This window comes from Macaca thibetana, chromosome 17 (genome assembly GCF_024542745.1).
Source record: "Macaca thibetana thibetana isolate TM-01 chromosome 17, ASM2454274v1, whole genome shotgun sequence".
Lineage (NCBI taxonomy): Eukaryota > Metazoa > Chordata > Mammalia > Primates > Cercopithecidae > Macaca > Macaca thibetana.
Genome location: NC_065594.1, coordinates 15260661 through 15284032, shown reverse-complemented (window position 1 = coordinate 15284032; position 23372 = coordinate 15260661). Strand labels below are relative to the sequence as shown.

The 23372-nt window shown below is 37.3% G+C and overlaps 2 protein-coding genes across 5 annotated transcripts in view; one reads left to right on the top strand and one right to left on the bottom strand.

Moving 5' to 3' along the window:
- Positions 1-23372, bottom strand: part of EXOSC8 (exosome component 8) — a 668826-nt gene that overhangs the window by 617954 nt on the left and 27500 nt on the right. The window lies entirely within an intron of this gene.
- Positions 1-23372, top strand: part of SPART (spartin) — a 58779-nt gene that overhangs the window by 30188 nt on the left and 5219 nt on the right. For all 4 annotated transcript variants that reach the window (XM_050766075.1, XM_050766073.1, XM_050766074.1 and 1 more), the window contains exons 2-8: positions 3062-3873; positions 7300-7497; positions 9392-9547; positions 12232-12355; positions 18108-18302; positions 20079-20237; positions 20322-20412. In XM_050766075.1, the coding sequence (XP_050622032.1) occupies positions 3064-3873; positions 7300-7497; positions 9392-9547; positions 12232-12355; positions 18108-18302; positions 20079-20237; positions 20322-20412 (1733 nt within the window). In that variant the 5' untranslated portion in view covers positions 3062-3063. The remainder of the gene's footprint in view (positions 1-3061; positions 3874-7299; positions 7498-9391; positions 9548-12231; positions 12356-18107; positions 18303-20078; positions 20238-20321; positions 20413-23372) is intronic.

Here is a 23372-nt window from a genome sequence, read left to right as displayed (position 1 = left end):
TCCTTTCTTGAGGGGTACCTGGCAGCCGGAACTCCTAATTACCAAGTTGTGGGGAGGAAGGCTGTGGGTCTCAATAATCAATGTGTAACATTTCATTTAATCCCCCTGCTTTTGGTTTTTACCCTTAATCATGTCCGATAGTTTCTTATCCACACTTTATTTTACAGTCTTCTAGATCAAAGCACTCAGTCTTTCAGGGCTGTAGAGAAACAGTGTCCTGAGTGCTTGGTGTAGGAAAGATCTGAGGGTGCTAATTTGTAAAGAGGCTTTCAACCAGTCCTCTTTTTTCAGCTGTACTTCTACTTCCTTTCCACTGGAAGATTGAATTCCATCAATTATTATGCTTTTGGAGGTTTTTGATGTGATGTAAGTGCAGCTCCATCTCTGATTTTCCCACTGACAGTTTAAGGCATCTGTTTTCTCAAGTGTGTTTTGGGAGTTTTCACTTGTCCGCCTCCTTTTTTGACACCAAGTACTGTTGACTCTTCATCGTCCCTATTTGTCCTTGTGAGTTATGGCTTTATTGTTTATCTGTTTTGTTAAGGAATCACATAAAATGCATCTAGTGCCCTGATCTTAAATTTATAGTTTAGTAGTTTTTATGTATATCCCCCCCACCCCTTATCCAAGGGAGATAAGTTGCAAGACCCCTAGTGGATGCCTGAAACCATGAATACTGTGGAACCCCATTGCTTTCAATTGGAACATGTTTCTATTCATATCTAAGCCGTTTCCATCTTAACTAATACACTTATCACATGCTTTGACCGTAAGTTTTGCAGTTTGAGGGACAACAGCAAAACTAGCATAATTTCTTTTTACTCCTTCACAATTTCAGGAATAGAAAATATGTTCTTAATGGTAGATCTTAGCAACCTCAGCATATGATTTTTTTCCTTGTTAAGTTGAAAACTAACCTTTTCACTTGAAGGAAGCACTTCACAGCTTCTCTTCAGTATATCCAAATTGCCAGCATCACTACTGTTGCACTTTGGGGCCATTATTAAGTAAAAAGAATTACTTGAATCCAACCACCACAATATTGGAACAGTTGATCTGATAACCAAGATGGCTACTGTATTAGACTATTTTCACACTGCTGTAAAGAACTGCCCAAGACTGGGTACTTTATAAAGAAAAGAGGTTTAATTGACTCACAGTTCTGCGTGGCTGGGGAGGCCTCAGGAAACTTACAATCATGGCAGAAGGCGAAGGGGAAGCAAAGACTTTTTTCACATGACGGCAGGAAAGAGAGAGCTAGCAGAAGCTGGAAAAACTGCCTTATAAAACCATCAGATATGGTGCGAACTCACAATCATGAGACCAGCATGGGGCAAACTGCCCCCATGATCCAATCATCTCCCACTGGGTCCCTCTCTTGACACCTGGGGATTATGGAGATTACAATTCAAGATGAGATCTGGGTTGGGACATCGCCAAACCATGTCACCTACTAAGTGATCATGGGAGGGGAGCATAGACAGCATGGATGCCCTGGACAAAGAGATGATTCATGCCTCAGGGAGCACAGAGAGAGACAACAAGAAATTTAATCATGATACTGAGAATGTGCAATTTAAAATTTATTAATTATTTATCTCTGTTATTTTCCACTTAATATTTTTAGATCATGATTGACTACAGGTAACCGAAACCACAGAAAGTGAAACTGTAAATAAGGGGGGACCACTGTACACCCTTGTAGTCATCACTCAGATCAACAGAGAACATTTCCAAAGGCCATGAGATTCCCTCCTGTACCTGCGAAGTCATTAGCCTCTACCTATAAGCACTATTTTGATTTATTTCATATCATAGACAAGTTTTTCCCATTCTTTAATTCATATAGAATCACAGTATATGGTCTCAATATGAAGTCTTCTGTATTTGGCTCTTACTCAAAGAATTGGTGAGATTCATTGATGTTGCAGGCAATCAGGTTTAAAAATTTTTTCTGTGTATTATTGCATTGTATGAATGAGTAAGCATTTGGGTTGTTTTAAGGATTTGCCTTTTGTGAATATGGTTGCTGTGAATATTGCCATACATGTCTTTGGCATGCACATGCATCCATTTCTCTTAGTTATATACCTGCAAGTGGAGTTGTTGGGTTATTGAGTGGGTGAATGTTTAGCTTTAGTAGAAACTACCAGTTTTCCAAAATGGTGTATCATTTTTCAGCTTTCACCATCAAGGTAGAAGAGTTACACTTGTCTTCACTTAGCACTAATCAGTCTTTTAAATTTTAGCCATCTGTTAAGTGTCTAGTTGGTGTCACTCGATTTTAGTTTCACTTTTCTGAGGGAATAGTATGTTGAATACCTTTTCAGATGCTTTTTAAAGATTTTCTTCTGTGAAGTACCTATTCATGTATTTTTCTCACTAAGAAAAAACATGGTTATTCCTTTTTCATAATCTTTCTAGAGTCATCTTAGTGGGATTTGGGGAAGCAACAGGGCTGTGTGGGGTAACCTGCCACCTCTAAGTGGAAATCAGGTAACAGAGTTTCTTTCAAATTTTTTTTTCTCATTTGTTTTCCCCAGTGTATGATTCAATTCATTTTTTATTCACTGGATATAATCTGGATTTATATCATAATGAATTTTAGAATGAGATTCTTGTTTCAACCATAATACAAAAATGTATTCATTTTTCAAAGAAAAATGAAAGCATAATTTGAAATATGTGTAAACTACATCATTTTGTTAATGTTTATGTGTCCAGTATGATATGATATATCATACATATCATATGTATCATAGGAAACTATTATAAGAAACTGGAACAAGAAAATTATGTAATGGATGTATTCTGATTTATTCTCTTATGTTTTTAAATTAAGGTATTTTGGACCAAGAGTTTTCATTTATCCATTCATCAAATACATATTAAGTGCTTTCTTTATGACAAACCTAATGGTAGGCTTAAAGGATAGTATAATAGTGAACAAAACAGAGATAAGCGAGGCACTTGTCCTCTTAAAATATATTCAGGTAGGAGATATAGATAATAAGTAAACAATAGCTAAGCAAGATAATTAAATATGTTTCCAATTTTGCAGAAATGGAGCAAGAGCCACAAAATGGAGAACCTGCTGAAATTAAGATCATCAGAGAAGCATATAAGAAGGCCTTTTTGTTTGTTAACAAAGGTCTGAATACAGATGAATTAGGTCAGAAGGAAGAAGCAAAGAACTACTATAAGCAAGGAATAGGACACCTGCTCAGAGGGATCAGCATTTCATCAACAGAGTCTGAACACACAGGCCCTGGGTGGGAATCTGCTAGACAAATGCAACAGAAAATGAAAGAAACACTACAGAATGTACGTACCAGGCTGGAAATTCTAGAGAAGGGTCTTGCCACTTCTCTACAGAATGATCTTCAGGAGGTGCCCAAGTTATATCCAGAATTTCCACCTAAAGACATGTGTGAAAAATTACCAGAGCCTCAGTCTTTTAGTTCAGCTCCTCAGCATGTTGAAGTAGATGGAAACACCTCAACTCCAAGTGCAGGGGCAGTTGCTGCGCCTGCTTCTCTCCCTTTACCATCCCAGAGTTGTCCAGCAGAAGCTCCTCCTGCTTATACTCCTCAGGCTGCTGAAGGTCACTACACGGTATCCTATGGAACAGATTCTGGGGAGGTTTCATCAGTTGGAGAAGAGTTTTATAGGAATCATTCTCAGCCGCCGCCTCTGGAGACTTTAGGGCTAGATGCAGATGAATTGATTTTGATACCAAATGGAGTACAGATTTTTTTTGTAAATCCTGCAGGGGAGGTTAGTGCACCTTCGTATCCTGGGTACCTTCGAATTGTGAGGTTTTTGGATAATTCTCTTGATACGGTTCTAAACCGTCCTCCCGGGTTTCTTCAGGTAAGCCAAAGGAAAATGAAAGTGTAATTTGAAAAACATGTAGACTTCATCATTTTTATATGTTAATGTTTATGTGTCCAGTATAAGTGCAAAAAGATAACAATAAATTCTTTGTTTTTAAATATATTCCATGAAATTATGAGCCTTAAAAATGTTTGTTTTATAATCTTTTTTTTTTAAAGATATATTAATAGTTTTATTTTGGTATTAAGTTTGTGATGATAAAACTTGAGAAGAGTGGTCGTCCTTAAACTTTTAATTCTTTATCTGAAGAAGAAACCTAATAAGTTTAATTTCAAAAGGGATTTATGTAATTCCTGTGGATGTATAGCTGTAAATATTCACAAATGTTGTGAAGACTCAGCTGAGGGTCTGAACTGGGTAAGACCCAGCACATGGTCCAGAACAGTTGTTCTTAACCAGGGGTAATTCTGCCTCCCCAGAGAAAATTTGACAATGTCTGGAGGCATTTTTGGTTGTCATACTGGAGGTTGATTGCTACTAGCATAGTGGATAGAGGCCAGGGATGCTGCCACACATTACACAGGAGAGCCCTCATGAACAAAAAACATTATCCTGCCCAAAATCTCAACTATGCCAAGGTTGAGAGACCCTGGTTTAGAAGTAGAGTCTGTGGTGATAATTTAAGATGTAATTCCAACAGTCCAAGCAGAGAAGTTTACCAGAATGCACTTGGTCCAAGAGTAAAGAGTGCTACATAAAGATTGATGTCAGGGCATTACTGTGGATTTAGTGAGGTATTCTGAAGATAGTGGTCCAGTGACAATCTCATTTTAAAAGATTGGATGTAGGTATAGGAAGATGAGTTCTTGAAATGAGGACTCAGTATACGTTGAGTATAACAAAGGAGTTTGCATTGAAGAAAGATCACTTTTTAAGCAAAGCAAGTGTTTTGTCCACAGTCCAAATAATGTGGTTTAGTAATAGCATAGGCTATCTCTAATCGTTTTCTCTTTTGGTATACTCTCCTGTTGATTCTTACGTAGTTTTTATATGGAGTCAACTTGAAAGTTGTTTAAAGACAATTTGAGGCTTACTAGGGATGTGTGAGGGAGATACTTTGAGGGCATTATTGAAAGGAAATATTTGATACTGGGCAGGAAGAATATTGTGACTCCTGTAGATTATTTTAGGGAAGGAGCCTTAAGGTTAAAAAGAGTAGGCTTATTGGTTGGGGTTTGTGGTGGGGGATGATAAAAGCTGTAACAATTTCTACTAATAGTGTTGCACTGTAACAATGGAATTAAAAAATCTTTGGGTCCTTAGCAACTGGAGATGGGGTAGCGAATGGCAGAAATACTGTACCATGGTTACATTCACTCATCCATTGAAATGACTTGTACTTTAATACAGATTTGTCCTTAGTGCTTTTAATTTTGTTTTTAATCTTTCTCATCTGTGTATTTTTTTGTCCTAAATGAAAAGTAAAATTGCTCCCAAAATTTTATTTGAGTCTCTTTAACAGGTTCTCATTTGCTTGTATTCAGGTATTTGTAGCAGAGTGTCCTTAAAAGAGTTAATATATGTGTTTTCTGAATGTTTTTATAAAAAAAAAAATACAATAATAAACCAACTAAATACTAGAAGTTAGATGTTTCCTATACTAAAAATCACTGTTAAAATCACTATTGGTCTAAATAGGAAATTAAGATTTTTTGGTTTTAGGTAGACAGAATTCTAGAACTTCAAAAAAATACTTTTCTTTTGGTTTTAGTTTTAATACCACATACTTTTTAAACTTGTTAAATCTATAGTTACAGAAATTGGACATGAAATTGCCCTCTGAAAATGAAACTGGGAAAAATCAGCCTATGGTGGATGAACTCACTCACTCATCTGTAATATCCTGTCCTAAGAAAGGTCTATAAAGTGTTGGTATTTTAAAGACAATTTGGTGATATTCCAGTTCAATTAAGGTGACCAGGATATAGTTAATCTGGAAGAAACCACGGAATAGTAAAAAAAATAAAAATAAAAAAATAAAAAATAAAAAAAAAAACCTTTCCTAAGTTTTATTTTAGAATAACTTTTACAATCTTTATTGTCAACTCCATACCACTACTATTACTTGCCTTATATTTTTACTAAATTGTCCCACTTGTCAGTTATATCTTAATAATAACTGAAATTAAGGGAAATGTGTATTTTTTCTCATACGTATTAAAATATATAACTACTCAAATGTTAAAAGTTTGTGGGTAAGACTGTTTTGATGTTGAGCACAGTTGTATTTTGGTTACTCAAATAATGTTTTGCATTAGAAATAAATTAGGCAGCCAGGATGTGAGCTTAAGTCTGTGTGTGTACTGGCAAGCTGACCTTCCCAGATGACACTGCAGGAGAGCTTTTGTTATTTTGCTTTTTATTTCACAATAGATAGACAATCCATAAACATTAACTTAATCTATTCTGCTATGTCAGGTTCTCTTGGGTTTAGTACAAAAAATTATTCCACGTTGTAAGTGCTGAGTTTCTTATTTATTTATTTTTAATTTGAGTCAGAGTTTTGCTCTGTTGCCCAGGCTGGAGTGCAATGGCACAATCTTGGCTCACTGCAACTTCCACCTCCCGGGTTCAGGTGATTCTCCTGCTTCAGCCTCCTAAGGAGCTGGAGCTAGGATTACAGGCATGCACTAGCACACCCAGCTAATTTTTGTATTTTTAGTAGAGACGGGTTTCACCATATTGGCCGGGCTGGTCTTGAACTCCTGACCTCAAATGATCCCCCCGCTCCCCATTGGCCTCACAGCGTGTTGGGATTATAGGTGTGAGCCACTGTGCCCGGCCTGTGAGTGCTGGGTTTCTGATTAAAATAATTGTTCAGCTTCTCTGGTCCAGACTACATGTGTTAAAATCCAAGCTCCACTTTTCAGTTGTTGGTTCTGAGCAACTTAATTGACCTCTCTGTGCCTCAATTTTCTTGTACATAAAATGACAATAATAGTAACTGATTTCATAGGTTTGTTAGGAGCATTAAATCAGTAAATACTATTATTTCAGTAAGTATTTCAAGTAAATAATACCTGAAAATAGTTTATGTACCACAAAAGGAATATCTATTTCAATAACGAAGAAAACCTTAATTTACTTTGATTATTATTTATTTAAAGTTAGAGTCATTATTGGTTAACGCTGGGCTGGTTAAGGCCATGAGCTTTAAGATTGTATGATCAGTGGAACCATGACATATTTAGCACAGTCCTTATTGCAGGAAGATCAGACTAGCAAATGATTAATTTTCTTGGGAATTTGTTGATGTTGATGGTTCTATAAAGCCTTTTAAAATATGTTTCCAACTTTGAAGTGTTTATTTTCTAGTATAACAATTTTATTAAAACATAAGTGAAAATCTAGTTTCATTCATTTATATGTATATATATTTTTTCTTCTAATGAATCCTTTCAGGTTTGTGACTGGTTGTATCCTCTAGTTCCTGATAGATCTCCAGTTCTGAAATGTACTGCAGGAGCCTACATGTTTCCTGATACAATGCTGCAAGCAGCAGGATGCTTTGTAGGGGTCGTCCTGTCCTCTGAGTTACCAGAGGATGATAGAGAGCTCTTTGAGGATCTATTAAGGCAAATGTCTGACCTTCGGCTCCAGGTAACTTGTGTGCTTATCTTTAGGGTGAAAAAAATCTACTTTAACGTAAGCTCTTCAGCTTTTAGAGAAATTGTGATAACCTCTACTGTGATCAAGGTTAGGAGACTAACAGTTTATCATTTGTTTGTGTGTTCACAGCTACATGCTTGGAATTTGCTCTAATAGTGGTTAAGATTGTGAGCTCTAGAGTCGAATTGCCTGTATATGAATTCAAGCTCTTCCACTTAATAGCCGTTTAGCTCAGCTGTTACTAATCTTCTCTATACTTTAATTTACTTATAAAATGGGGATAATAACAGTGTCCACCTCATTGGGCTGTGGTGAAAATTAAAAATTAATACATTAAGCACTTGTATCAGAACAAGTAGTGATGCTCTGTGAATGTTAGCTATTGTTTTCACCACTGTTTTACTGCTCAGCTGGAAAAGTGTACTAATGGGTCTAAATGGTGACATGAAGATAATTTTGGCTTTAGTAGATAGGTTATGTTGGACATTTTAAGGGGTATGGTTGGCATTCTGAGGAAGAAACAGGCTTTGGTTGAGATAATTTTCTTTGTTCTTGTGGTAAATGAAGGCCAAACAAAAAAAATAAAAAGAAAGTACGATTTAAAATATGATCATCCTGGAACGTTCCTTATTTGGCATGTTTCCTCTGCCCACATGTGTACCTGTGGAAATAGAGTATTTCTGTTTAACAGGGGGCTTGAATAGAGTATTATGGAGAGACTTTCTTTATATATTATTGTAGCAAGAGGGAAAAAGTATTTTTGATTATGAATATTGACAGTCATCTGGGGTGGACTGAGGTGGGCATTATGATAGTATAATCTTTTATTCTCTCCTTCAGTCAGCAGATATTTGGAATTCATTATTTAACCAGTTACTGTGTTAAGTGGTGGGATGGCCAAATTGTGAGAACAGGAGACCACAAAGGTGTGTGTGTGTGTGTGTGTGTGTGTGTGAGTGTGTGTGAGTGAAAATATAAAATCAGCCCCTGTTGACCTGAGAATGACCTACCTGGTGGTCAGCAAATCAATACTTTAGCATAGCAGCAATTATTTAACAAAATACATGATCAGCATACAGAAGTGTGTAGCCTCATTGTACTTGTGAGGAGGAATTCACAAAGGCAGGAGTATGATCAAACGAAGCAGTTCATCTTCACTTCACTGTTTACTGACTGAGTGAAATGATGCTCTTAAGTATTCAGACCTAATGTGGAATTATTTCTCCCTTCACCCCTACATTAACTGGACCTGTATTACTGGACTTTAGGAAAAAAACTAAGCAGACTTTTAGATTGTATGTTTATTTTATCTCTTCAATTTTATTTTTTGGTTGTATGTTATTTTTAGCTAGCTTTACTGTCCCAGAACTTCAACTGTAAACATAAGCTAGTTACTAGCTGTAATTTTGACTGGTTTTTACTCTTAAGCATTCATTCAGCAAAGTGTATACTGTGTAGAAAATTAAAAAATAAACCTTCCAATAATGCATAACGAAGTGGACATGAGTTTTGTTAATTGCCTTTAAATTCATTTTGTCTTGTATATTGTATATGTTACCTAAAATTTATTCATTAATTAAATTTAAATGTAGCTGCATCTGATTCAAAGATAACTTATGCCAACAACTGCTAATAAGTTGTCTTTTATACTTTGTCTTTTGAAACTTGCTTAAGCATATGCTATGAACCAAAGATCTCAGAGATTTGGGGTTTGGTGATAAGAAAAAAGAGAAGCATAGAGAAAAAAGCAAAAGCAGTTGTTACTTATAGACTGCCACATTGACATTCAAACAAGTATGTCACTTGAGCATGGTGTAATATAGCTGGCAGAAAGTCATCTAAGAAAAATTCTGATTAGGGCTAGGTTTAAACCTTTATTCTCTAGGCCAACTGGAACAGAGCAGAAGAAGAAAATGAATTCCAAATCCCTGGAAGAACTAGACCCTCCTCTGACCAACTAAAAGAAGCCTCAGGAACTGATGTAAAACAGTTGGACCAAGGCAATAAGGATGTACGTCATAAAGGAAAACGTGGAAAAAGGGTAAATAAAAGAATAATAAGTGTGTGTTGTCTTCTAATGGTACTTTTCTCCAGTTTCATATATTTTTATGATCATAGTCCCATATACTAAAGCAAAGCAACTTGTGCATAGTCAACAAAGTGATCACCAGCAAAAACAATTAGAATCAGTTGTAATATTTCCCTTTTAAAGTGTATGTTACTTAAACTATTTTAAAAGATACTCTGTGTTTGGGGGATAGACTTTTTTCCCAACTGTTTGAGAGATTTTATTTTTTTTGAAACAGGATCCTGCTTTGTCACCCAGGCTGGAGTGCAGTGGTGCAAACATGGCTCACTGCAGCCTTGACCTGATCACATGCAGCCGGACTCATGTGATCCTCCCACCTCAGCCGCCTCAAGTAGCCAACATTACAGACATGAGCCACCACACCTGACCAAAATATTTTTATGAATGCATTAATGATGCACATACTTTCTTATTTGTTTTGTGTTATTCTCTGCCTTCCTATATTCACCAAGAGCTTGGGGGCTACATATGCTTCTGTCTATTTTTTTCTTACCCTCTGCCATTTTTATTTCCTGTTTTTTTATGGATGGGCAACAGGACAGAGATTTGATTTTTAAAAATATATTGAGTGGTTTCTTCTTTCATTTCATAGGCTCTGCGTATGTAATATATTTTAACTGGTAAATTTGGATTAGAGTTCAGGAAGTATTTATTGAGTGCTAGCATGTTAGGCATACATAGTGGAAAAGGTTTAAATTTCTTGTCTCAATGAATTTACTGTCTAATGGAAAGGACAGATTAGCAAAGAGATCATTTCTATCCAAAGTGGCTATTAGACAGAAGATGCAGCCTAGCCTAACAGATAAGTGTGGGTGGATGAGTGGTATGGGAAGCAGTGAGGAGCCCCCTCCTACAGGACATTATGACTAAGATGAGTCTTGAAGGATAAAGAAGAGTTGGTCGTATGCATAGCAAATTTAAGGGGATTATAGGCAGAAGCGGTAATATAAGCAAGTATATGAATAAAACAGCATTGTCTTGAGTATCATATTACAGGCAGTTTAGTATTGTTCATTGCTGTATTCCACATGGTAAATGCTCAATAATTATCTTTGGAATTGATGAATATCACGTGAATATTCTATATTTATTTGCAAAGTGTCACTGTGGTTTATGTTGAACATCTTAGACCAGCTATATGAGGATATTGGGAGTCCAAAATGGTTCCAAGAAATATATTTTACTTAAAAATGTTGTTTTAAAGTTAATCAGAAGAAACCAAAGTTAAAGGGTACAAAAGAGTATATGGTGAAAAATAAGTCTGGGCCCTATTCCTGTCCACCAACCACCTGGCTCCCCTGTCCAGACACATAATCTTCCCTCCTCTCCCCCATCCCCTGCAGATGGAATCTCACTCTGTCACTTAGGCTGAAGTACAGTGGTGTGATCTCAGCTCACTGCAACCTCCACCTCCCAGGTTCAAGCAATTCTTGTGTCTCAACCTCCTGAGTAGCTGGGCTTACAGGTGCCTGCAGCCATGCCCAGTTAATTTTTGTGTTTTTAGTAGAGATGGGGTTTCAGTTTCACCATGTTGGCCAGGCTAGTCTCGTACTCCTGACCTCAGGTGATCCACCCACGTTGGCCTGCCAATGTGCTGGGATTTACAGGTGTGAGCCAGCATGCCTGGCCTCAGACACATAATTATTAACTTCTATTGTCCTTCTAGATATATTTTATGCATAGTTAAATACACATACACACACACGGACATATACAATATTTAACATAAAAGGTGGCATGTAAAACATAATGTTTTGCTCCTTTTTTACTTAACAGTGTATTTGGAAATTCTTCCATATCATTTAGAATTTCATGTTTTAAAATTTAATTTCTTGTTCTAAAAAAATCAAATGATATTAAAAAGTATATGCAGTGAAAAGCTTTAGATTTTTACTTATGGGTGACTTTTATCCCATGTAGAAGTTGTTTTGTTTAATGTTGTTTTTATATTTTATGTGACATTCTTTGTATTACTGGCCACTTTGATTTTCAGGTTATTTTATTATATTAATATTATGAGGTCTGAGTTAGCCTGCGTCTTGTTTCTTAGAATGAGTTCATTTAGCTTTGAGAGTTTGGGTGTTGGCCCAGGCTCTCATAACAGCTGTTCAGTTAGCAAAGTACAGATATTTCTATGTTCTCCATTTCCTCTTAAATGGAATAGCAGATTATTCTATGTTTATATATTCCTTCTTGTTTCAAATTAGACATTTGTTTGCTCTGTCAAAACCAGTTTATGAATTCATCTTTGCTTACTGATTGAGTCATTTGACAAAACTCTTTTAATCTTACTGAGTACCATGTACACACTAATATCTAGGGATGATATCTGTTTGAAGGAAATCAATCTAGTCCAGAAAAAAAAGTCAATATAAATGATTTGATAAATGCCATATTGAACTTGTTTTGGTATTTAAATCTTACCAGTCAAGATTTATATGGACCAGAACAGTTTTCAACTTCATGGCAGTTGTGGTATTGTGCTTTATAAGACCATACTGGTAACTAGGTTGGCTGAAGATATTTTTCATTAATTATATCTAGTATTTGTTGGCTTCATATTTGTTATATAATGCTTACAGTTTTCCCCCTCTTAGTACTAACTCTTCACATTTTGAAACATTTTTACTGTTTAGGCTAAAGATACTTCAAGTGAAGAAGTTAACCTGAGTCACATTGTACCATGTGAGCCAGTTCCAGAAGAAAAATCAAAAGAATTACCTGAATGGAGTGAGAAAGTGGCTCACAACATTTTGTCAGGTATTACAGTAATGTTAATTTTTTTCCCCCTGTATGACATTAAGCCTTTGGAACCAAATAAAGATATTGTTTATTAGGGAATACTGAGAAAGATAATATTTTGTATTTTGGTTTTAAATGATCAATTTAGAAATAAATGTAGAAGGCACTAGTCTTTTAAAACATCAGCTATTGTCATACAAGTATAAATTCTTCCTGGCCTATTATTCTGTTTTATTATTGGGAAAATGGATAGTGAAAAGCTTCAGGAATCTTCAAACTCTTAATAGTTCTGAATCTAAAATTAGTTACCTTCCTTTCCCCTTTGAAGCTCCCTCTTAACCTCCCCCAACCCCTGTCCCTCAGCTGTGGTCTGAATGTGTCCCTTCCAAATTCATATATTGAGATCCCAACCCCTGAGGTGATGGTTTTAGAAGGTGGGGCCTTTGGGAAGCAATTAGATCATGAGAGAGGAGCCCTCATCAGTGGGATTAGTCCCTTATAAAAGAGATCCCAGAGAGCTGCCTTGTCGCTTTCCTTATGTGAGGAAGCAGTAAGAAGGTGTCATTCTATGAACCAGGAAGTGGGCCCCTCCCCAGGGACCAAATCTACCAGCACCTTAGTCTTGTACTTCCCAGCCTCCAGAATTGTGAAAAATACATTTTTGTTGTTAATAAGCTGCTAGTTTATGATATTTTGTTATGGCATCACAAATGGACTCAGATACCCACCCAAAACATGAGAACATGTTCATCTTTGGAAGCAAAGCAGCACTAACTGCACAGCCATGCAGACATGAGAACATCTGAGGGTTAGAGCCAAGCTCTTTGAGAAGTAGTCTCTGCTGTTTAATTACGGTTATAAAGGGCTTCAGATCAATTATTCTGAAACCAGAATGATCATTAGTGGCATGTCTTTCTACTTTAATTGGTTAACATTTCACGTAGCTTTTTAGGTGTAGTGACTCTCTGATTTATACCTTTTATTTTGTTTTTTAAAAATATTGCCAATCACCATTCAGTATGTCAAATTCATAACCCCATTAAATGGGTCTTAACTCATTTAAACGACTGTCAATTCAGATTTCCATGTCCACTAAAATCCATTTTAGAAGATGTCTAAAGCAGAGGAAATCTTCAACATAAAAAACCAACAAGCTAAAATAATTAGCGAGCTAGGAACTAAAATACTTTTCCTAGTGCCAAAGAACTATGCTTGAGACAAGAAAAAAGATAAAGCCAAATTTTAAAATGTAATTGCAGTCATTAAAATTGACCCTTGAAAGAGATTCACAAAGAAATTGCAATGAAAAACCTTTTCACTTTTACTGCCCTACCCCCCAACTTTGTAGACTGCTAAGCATTATTTTTAGGAGGCCATTTTTCAGAAAACTTGCCTATTACCCCCACACACTAAATTCAAAGGTCATTTTACCAAGTTTTTGGAATTTATGCTGTTATAAGTTTGTTCCATTTACTATTGCTATGTAACAAACTGCCCCAAACCCAAAGGCACAAAACAACAAACATTTGTTTCTGTGGAATTCAGTGGGCCAGGTATTTGGAAAGGTCACAGCAGGAGTGGCTTATATCTCTTTTATAGTATCTAAGGACTTCATCTGGAAAGACTCAAAGGCTAGCTAGTGACTTGACAATAAGCTGAAGACTGGAATCATTACTGACACCTCTGGCATCTAGGCTGGGAGAGGTCAAAGTCTAGGACTGCCAAATAGAGTGCCTGCACATGGCCTTTTGTGGCTGGACTTCCACCCAGCATGGTGGCCTTAGGCTAGTGTGGCTTCTACATAGTGACTTGGGGCTTTAAATGTGAATCATCCAGCAAACAGACAGAAGCTGCCTTACCATTTCTGACATACTCTTGGAAATTTCCAGCATCATTTGGTTAAAAGCAAGCAACAAGCCAGCCCAGATGCAAGGAATGTGACATAGACCCCATTTCCCTCTGGGAAGAATGTCAAGATCTTGTGGAAGGATTAACATTCAGAATAGGAGAACTGTTTGTGGTCATCTTCAGAAATTACCAGCTGCCACTAAATCTCAGGCCTCCTAGGTACTATAGATACCACAGCATGGTGCTACCAGAAGCAGTACAGCCAGTTAATCCTGGGAAAAGGTCTCTCTGGAGATTTCAAAAGAACTTTCAACAGTGCTTAATTTTAAAACAAGCAAAAACTCTGCTCTGGTAACATGCAGAGGCCTTCTTTATACTTAAGACCTCAGTTTCTTCATGCCAGTACCTCTTTTCCTTTTTATTCTATACCTTCAGGGCTGGGGTTCTAGTAATGTCCCTCATAGTTGGTGACTATAAACCATTTAACTGCCTATCAGAGTTTATGTCTCTTTATGAGCTTTTTAATACGTAGAACGAATAGTTCATCAAATGCTTACGGTACAAGTAAAACAAAGAGGGGGCAGAAAATTAATAAAGATTTACTCCCGGGAAAATTATCTGATCTATCAAGAGACTATTGTTACCTGACTCATTCAGTCTATGTACAAAATGAGTAACCAGGGATATAAATTGAGCTTATTCATCTTAGCCCATAATTGGTGCTTGTCTGCTGTCAAAGAATAAGTAAAGATCACTAAAAGCTAGTCTGAGGTTTTCCTAATATAAAAGGTGAAAAAAGTAAAACAACCGTGCTTAAAGTTTACCTGTATGGGCTTGGGAAACCTAGACTTACACTTTAAGAAGGCAGCGGCTGTGCGGTATCAATGGAGTAGAGCCTAGTAAACTATTTGGGAGGAGGCAGAGGGTTGCTGACAATAGACTGATGGAGCTCACCTTTGGAGCAACCTACTTTCAGTCATTCTGGAACACTTTAGTGGTTGTGAGGTAGCAAAAGATCATCAAGGGTATTTGAATGTCCCCTCTAACTCCCTAATCTTTCCCAATTTAATTTACAGATGGACTCTGGAATGCTAGGCAAACAGTTGACATGGAATGAGAGGGAATGATCACTTTCTGCCTACCTATTCCAGCATATCATCCTAGGGCTGAGAGTGAGCAGAACGGAGGCAACTGTGATGCCTCCCTAAAGTTTCTCCAAGATTATGCTTTTTGCTACCATTTTGTGCTTCTAGGCCCTGGCAAAAAGTTTTCCATTTTGGTTAATTCAGTCTGTTAAAGAATAGACAAGCAAGTCCTCCTATTCTTCAGTAGATTCCTTCTGGGACTCCATTGACCTAGTACAGTCTTCCAGCTGTCAGATCCACAAAGACCTTTATTCTAGCATAAATTATATAGAATGAACAAAACATCAAAGAGCAATCATATATTCAGTTTATACTTTGATTGGTATAGGATGGTTAAGTGCTTAGACAAATCATTTCTAGGTTTTTAGAGGACTGCATCAAACATAAGATACATGTCATGTGATTGGGAATTCAGTAGTAGCCATGTGCTAGCCAACTTTCTGCCAGTTTTTCCCCCTCATGGCCAGAGATAAAGAATATCAAAAGCTGAAAATAAAAAGATCAGTGAATCGGTGTTTTAAGCTCATATTTCTTATGATAAAATTATTAAAACTTACCAGAAAAGTTGGGTTCTATATAATCTTAGGGTTCAGCTAGCTTTTTACCAGGAGAGAAAGCTGTGATTTGGGACTTCTGTGTTTTTGTGTTTTGTTTTGTTTTGTTTTGAGACAGAGTCTCATTCTGTTACCCAAGCTGGAGTGCAGTGATGCTATCTCGGCTCACTGCAAACTCCACCTCCAGGGTTCAAGTGATTCTCCTGCCTCAGCTTCCTGAGTAGCTGGGACTACACGTACACACCACCACACCCAGCTCATTTTTATATTTTTAGTAGAGACAAGGTTTCACCATATTGGCCAGGCTGGTTTCAAACTCCTGACCTCAGTGATCTGCCCAACTTGGCCTTCCAAAGTACTGAGATTATAGGCATGAGCCACTGCACCTGGCCAGGGACTTCTATTTTTAATAACAACTGTAAATGGTAGCTTTCTTTAGTTCAGTAAAAGTGGACAGTGTCCCACAAGCTGTAGTAGTTAGGTTTGAGTTAGATAATTTTAACATCTGCCAATGTCTCATTTATTCAGCAGACGTTCATGGTCTGTCATGTGGCTGCATTAATTCAGTGCATAGGATGCAAACGTCAACAGAATCAATCTATATCTGGCATCATACATGTTATTTAAAATATCTACATAGCTACCAATGAAATATTGCATTTCCTTATCTTCTGTTGCAGTGTTCATAGTTTTAACATATTTATGTATACTGTATACTTCCATGGTGATATGTTATTGATTATTTGCATCTAGTATTTCTCTTTATTAGTGCTGTGACTTTTTATCTCATTTCCATTTATTTTTCTCAGTCATCATTTGACTTCATCCCTATTATTTCTTATAGTTTCATTATAGGATTGTAGTATCCTTCGTTTCATTGTCATTTATTTTATGATTTCTCAGTGTTCATGTTCAGCTGGTTTCTTCTTAACACTTTTCAACCTATAAGTTAATCTAAAAAGATAATTTTTTAAAATGGACATCTTCAAGCCTTTTATTGTTTATGGAAGCCTGTTTGCTTGGGTTTGAATCCTGCACTTCCCCAGAAATTGATTGTCAGGTAGGACAGTGGGGGTAGGATTGGAGCTGGAGGTGGAGATGTTGACTAAAACAGGAAGAGAAACATAAAATTTCTAATTATTTATTACATGTCACTTTTCATTGTTAACATTTTAAAATAAACTGTTATGGTTTTCACATGATTGCTGGATGCTTATTCATGGGCTGGAGTAATCATGTAAAACCATACCACAGATGTTGAGAAAATATAATTAAGTACTTCATATGTTCAACTTTGAAAGCACATTGTTAAGTGTTCGCCAAAAAAGAAATATTTTAAATTGAAAGTCTCTGCAGAGTAGGGTAATACTTCGTCCATCTTAGGGGACACTGTTCTTGTGTTTTTTTTCTTTACCCATCCCTCTCCCACTCCTCCTCTCCCCACATTTCCACTGGCTGAGGACCTTTTGTCCTCACTAGAGAAGGCCCTTCCATCCCTCTGTTCCTCTGGTGGGCAGTTCTGTCATTCAAGCTGCGAGAACATAAGCAAAGCAAAGGGCTAGGACCCGCTGTCATGAGAAATGGCTAAATTATCTAGGCCTCCCTCTTCTTTTAGATTTTCTCTTCTCATGCATTTGGGTGTTCTCATGTTTTTGTCGTTCAGGTATATGTAGCAAGCTAAACAGTACTGAGATCCAAGAGTTTGGGTTTAGGCTTCAGGAAGGAACAGGACCCCCTGACTAATGCTTTTAGCCTAAAGAAAGTAAGAGTTCTGCCTTGGTGTTTGAGAGGCAGTTTCTTTGGTTTACATTTTGTGATAGTTCTGTCTTTCTCCCTCAGGATTTCATGGGGAAACCTGGTGCCTGGCCTAAGGCAAAAAGAACAAGAATATCTGGGTTCTTTAGCCAAATTCTATGTTAATGGCACCAAAACTAAAAATTAATACCTAACAGTAATATACTGTGGTAAGTAACATATAGAGATACCTGCAAGTTGCAGTGGCAGCATAGAGTAACGCAGAACTCTGTCACTGAGTGACATATGACCTAAGTATTCAGGAAGAAAACTGGAGGTATAAAGTTAGCTTGAAAGTTTATGACATGGCACATTTAGCTTCTGAACATCAAACTCCTTTTATTTTTTTCTGGTTGATGTTATTTATTAAAGTGTTTAAAAGTATAATTAGCCCTAATATTGTACAATTTTAAATTTTCTTTTAAAAAGGTGCTTCCTGGGTGAGTTGGGGTTTAATCAAAGGTGCTGAGTTTACTGGCAAAGCAATCCAGAAAGGTGCTTCTAAACTCCGAGAGCGGATTCAACCAGAAGAAAAACCTGTGGAAGTTAGTCCAGCTGTCACCAAGGGACTTTATATAGCGAAGCAAGCTACAGGAGGAGCAGCAAAAGTCAGTCAGTTCCTGGGTAAAGTAATTCTAGATAACCTTACCTCTTTAAAGTTATATTTAAAATAATGTCTTAATCCAGGGTTAATCTGCATGTTCATTTAGATGGTTTAATCTCAAGAATAAAGAATTAGGACAAAGCAGTTTCTCTTCGTTATTCATAGTGAGACCTGCGGACCAGCAACATCACATCGGCCTGTCTGGAATCCTTAGAAATGCAGAATTTTAGGCACAGACACACCTACTGATTCAGAATCTGCATTTTCACAAGATCCCTAGGTGATTCTTATTTGCACGTTAAAGTTTGAGAAACTGGTTGAGGGTTGTTTTGATGTGTTGACGAGGAGTGTGTGTGTATCTTTGAAAAAGAGTTCTGAATGTAAAGTCATGTATTATTTAACGAGGGGAGTAAGTTCTAAGAAATCTATCATTAGGTGATTTCATCATTGTGTGAACATCATAGCATGTACTCACACAAACCTAAACATTATTGCCACTCCACACCTAGGCTATATGATATAGCCTATTGCTCCTAAGCTACAAACCTATGCACCATGTGACTGTACTGAATACTATAGGAAATTGTAACACAATGGTATTTGTGTGTTTAAACACATCTAAACATAGAAAAGGTACTGTAGGAGTGCAGTATATAAAAGATAAAAAATGGCATAAAACCTGTAGAGAGCACTTACCAGAAATGTCACTTGCAGGACTGGAAATTGCTCTGAGTGATGCAGTGAGTGAGTGGTGAGTGAATGTGAAGGCCTAAGACATTGCTATAAACTATTGCCGACTTTATAACACTGTATACTTGGGCCACACTAAATTTATTTTAAAGACAAAGTAATTGAACTATGATGTTATGGTGGCTGTGATGTTACTAGGCAGTGGGACTTAATCAGCTGCATTATAATCTTATGGGACCCTGAAATGTCTGAAATGACCAAAACATCATTATGCAGCACGACTGGATGTGAATCCTTGAATCCTTCCAAGGGATATGACACATTCTTTCAAGGAGAGTCGTTTACTGCTTAGTAGTTGAGGGTCAAGAGGAAGGGATCTGTTGTTTGAGAAAAGCTGACTTAGTGATTCTGGCGCCAGCCTTCCCAAGCAATATACTTCTAACTCCTTGCTTTTAGAGAATCACAGCACTGAAATTTGGTGTTTTGAGATGGGTAGATAGAACCTTAATGGATTACCATTAAATTTAGCAAAATGATCTTTTTTGGTATTTAGTATTTTTTGAATCAGATTTTGGATTGTTTACTTTTATAGAATTAAACATTTTACTGTTATTTCACTGAGATAACTGAGATTTTTATCAATAGAAAAATATGAATACACTAAGCTGGAATAATCTCGAAGTACCAACCAATCTTGCATTGCAACAGTCAGATAGAAAAGGTGGCTGGTTTTCTCAAGCAGAAGTGCAAGAACATGTATATCTGAGAGGCAAGGTTATAAACATCAGTAGGCTCTGCAAGCACAGCTTTAAAGCAAACAAAAGCCTTAATTTAAAAAATAGCCAGTCTGTGCTACATACCTGTAGTCCCAGCTACTCAGGAGGCAGAGGCAGGAGGATCACTTGAGCCCAGGAGTACAAGTCAAGGCCAGCCTGGGCAACATAGTGAGACCTCCTCTCTAAGCTTCATATCCTTAAGTAGAAATTGTAACATTATATAGTAAAACAATTTTAGAGGCTCATTTAAGAATGTTGCAAGATGACTGGTAAAAATCAAGGGAATAATATATATTTCCTAAGTTTTCTTTTTTTTAATGGTCATATTAGTTGATGGAGTTTGCACTGTAGCGAATTGCGTTGGAAAAGAACTAGCTCCACATGTCAAGAAGCATGGAAGCAAACTAGTTCCAGAATCTCTTAAAAAAGACAAAGATGGGAAATCTCCTCTGGATGGTGCCATGGTTGTAGCAGCAAGTAGTGTTCAAGGTAACAAAGGGGCCCAAAATTTTAACTAGGAAGCTCTATTTGCTTTGGACTAGATTTACATACTTTTAAATATTATTTTTACAGGATTTTCAACTGTTTGGCAAGGATTGGAATGTGCAGCTAAATGCATTGTTAACAATGTTTCAGCAGAAACTGTACAAACTGTCAGATATAAGTAAGTTGAATTTTATTTTAATGACTAAATCTCTGTTTTGTTGTTATTGTTGTTGTTTTTCTGAGAGGGAGTTTCTCTTGTTGCCCAAGCTGGAGGCGCGATCTCAGCTTACTGCAACTTCTACCTCCCAGGTTCAGGCAATTCTGTCTCAGCCTCCCAAGTAGCTGGGATTACAGGCACGCCACCACACCCAGCTAATTTTTTTTTTTTTTTTTTTAAGTGGAAATGGGGTTTCCCCACATTAGCCAGGCTAGTCTTCAACTCCTGACCTCAGGTGATCTGCCTGCCTCAGCCTCCCAAAGTGCTGGGATTACAGGCATGAGCCACCACACCTGGCCAACTAAATCTCCTGTAGCATTTGCAAAAATCCATGATGGTAAAGATATTTTTATTAAGTATCTGATAAATAATTTTTTTCACTCACTGCTTTTCTTAAATAGGGAGAATAGTATTTCTAGTATAACAGAATTCTTGTCACTTTGCTTTATATTACTAATCGTTATAAACATTTGTTCATCGTTACTGTGAAGAATAAGTTTTTTTAAAAGCCCAGAATTCCTGTATACCTTATTAACTGACTACCTGTTTTTGATGGGTGATGTCTGCCTGAATAAACTTGAATTATAATTAAACTCTTATACCCCTTGTTAATATTAGCCCACTCAGTATACAGACTGTTAAAAATTATGTCACATCTTACTTGACTCTGATTACCACCGTACGTTTGTATTGGAATGGGTAGATGGTGTATCTTCAATTTCATATATTAAGAAATGGACAAGCAGAAATGAATGATTTGCACAAGCTCACCTGATTGGTGTTATGATTGCTTTCTCATTTGGCCTTATAGTCTGTCTCTGGAGAGTGGCTGTAAATTCTAGTCCTGCTGTGTCGTGGCTCAAGAGGAAAAGCTCATGGATGTTTGCAGTGTGCCTTTCACAGGATACTTCTTTATCCTGGCACATCCATGACCAGGTATCCCTCTCTCAGGGAACTTGTTGATGGCATATGCCCTTATGACTCTTTTCTGACCTGTGTCCAGTTTATTCCTACTAAGATAGCCACTCTCTAGGAGACCCTGACTAGGAGGAGAGCAAGGTTTGGGTGTGTTGGTCATGTGACACACAGAGAAGGCAGTACAACCAAACACACGAAATGACAGAAGCTTTTTATTACTCACAGACCCTTGAGAGAAGAGGGGTACCCACGAGGGCCAGGAGGAAGTCTGAAGACAGCAGAGTGCTCAACCAGTGGGTGGGGCGGGAGGTGGGTGAACAGGGAGCAGCAGCAAGGGAGAGGCGATTTGTGTGACTACCTTCATGCAAGTCCATGGGTGTTCTTCCTTTGGCTTTCCAGTGGGGCCTGTGGATTGACTAGTTTAAAGAAAACCAGTGTGAACAGGGGAACATTTACATGACTCTGGTTTTACATGACTCTAATGTTGACCATTGGATTTTCTCGTGGTCAGCAGCTGTGGGGTATGTTGGGTTTTGAGTCAATGAGATGAGAAACAAGTATACTGTATTGCAGACAACCACACGGGGAGGGGGAAGTTTTAACTAGGCCAAAGGTGGTGGGATACAACTAGGTTTCAAGCAACTTATGTCAGGCCTAAAAATAAATGCTGAAGCAGCAACTGTGTAACAAATCTATGACAAGTGGTATTGAAGGTGAGAGCTAAAGCAGGGTCTTCTGCTTTTAGCTCCTTATTCTTTCTACCTGACTCTACTTTCTTTATACAACACTAGAAGAATCAAGGTCTAAAAACTAAATCTAGTGTGAAGGACCTGAGTTGCTTTCTTAGCCTTGAATTAGTTTGGATCTTACTGTTTAGAAAGAAAAAAGAAGAGCAATATTAATATTATTCACAACTCTTGGTTATTTATGTTAATTATCCACTTATTGACAGCATTTAGTTGAGTTCATACTTTTGTATCAGGCACTGTGTTCATTGCTTTTCCTACGTATTGATTAATTTTTCAACACTGTTATCTCCATTTTGCAGATGAGGAAACCAAAATGCAAAGTGAAATACCATGTTAAAGATTTCTCTGCTAGGGAGTAGTAGAGCTGGGATATAAACCAAGTGTTTCTGTCATCAGAACCTGTGCTCTACAGTGCTAATTTAATTTCCATCCTTAATTGGTTTGATCTGCTCTGTCTGGGGCATGTATACATTTGTTTGTTTTAAGTTAGGAAATAGGAATTGCTTTATTTTTACTTTTTTTATAATTTCAACTATTATTATAGATTAAAGGGTACAAGTGCAGGCTTGTTACATAGGTTTGTTGTATGATGCTGAGGTTTGGGGTACAAATGATCCCTTCACCCAGGTAGTAAGCATAGTACCCAATAGATGGTCTTTTAGCTCACACTCCCCTCCCTCCCTCCCCCGCCTGGTAGTCGCCAGTGTCTGTTGTTGTCATCTTTATGTCCATGAGTACCCAGTGTTTATTTCCCATTTATAAGTGAGAACATGCGGTTTTCTGTTCCTACATTAATTCATTTAGAATAATGGCCTCCAGCTGCATCCATGTTGCTGCAAAGGGTATGATTTCATTCGTTTTTAGGGCTGTGTAGTATTCCATGGTGTATATGTACCATGTTTTCTTTATGCATTCCACCGTTGAGGGGCACTTAGGTTGATTCCATGTCTTTGCTGTTGTGAATAGTGCTGCAGTGAACATGTGAGTGCATGTGTCTTTTTGATAGAATAATTTATTTTCTTTTGGGTATCAAATGGTAATTCCATTTTAAGTTTTTTGAGAAATCTCCCAAAAGTGGCTGAACTAGTTTACATTCTGGGGGATACATATCTTTGAATCAAATCAAAGCAATATAGCATATCATTTTGGAGTGTCAGTTTTGTTTTGTTTTTTTTTTTTGGAGACGGAGTCTTGGTCTGTCGCCCAGGCTGGAGTGCAGTGGCGTGATCTTGGCTCACTGCAAGCTCCACCTCC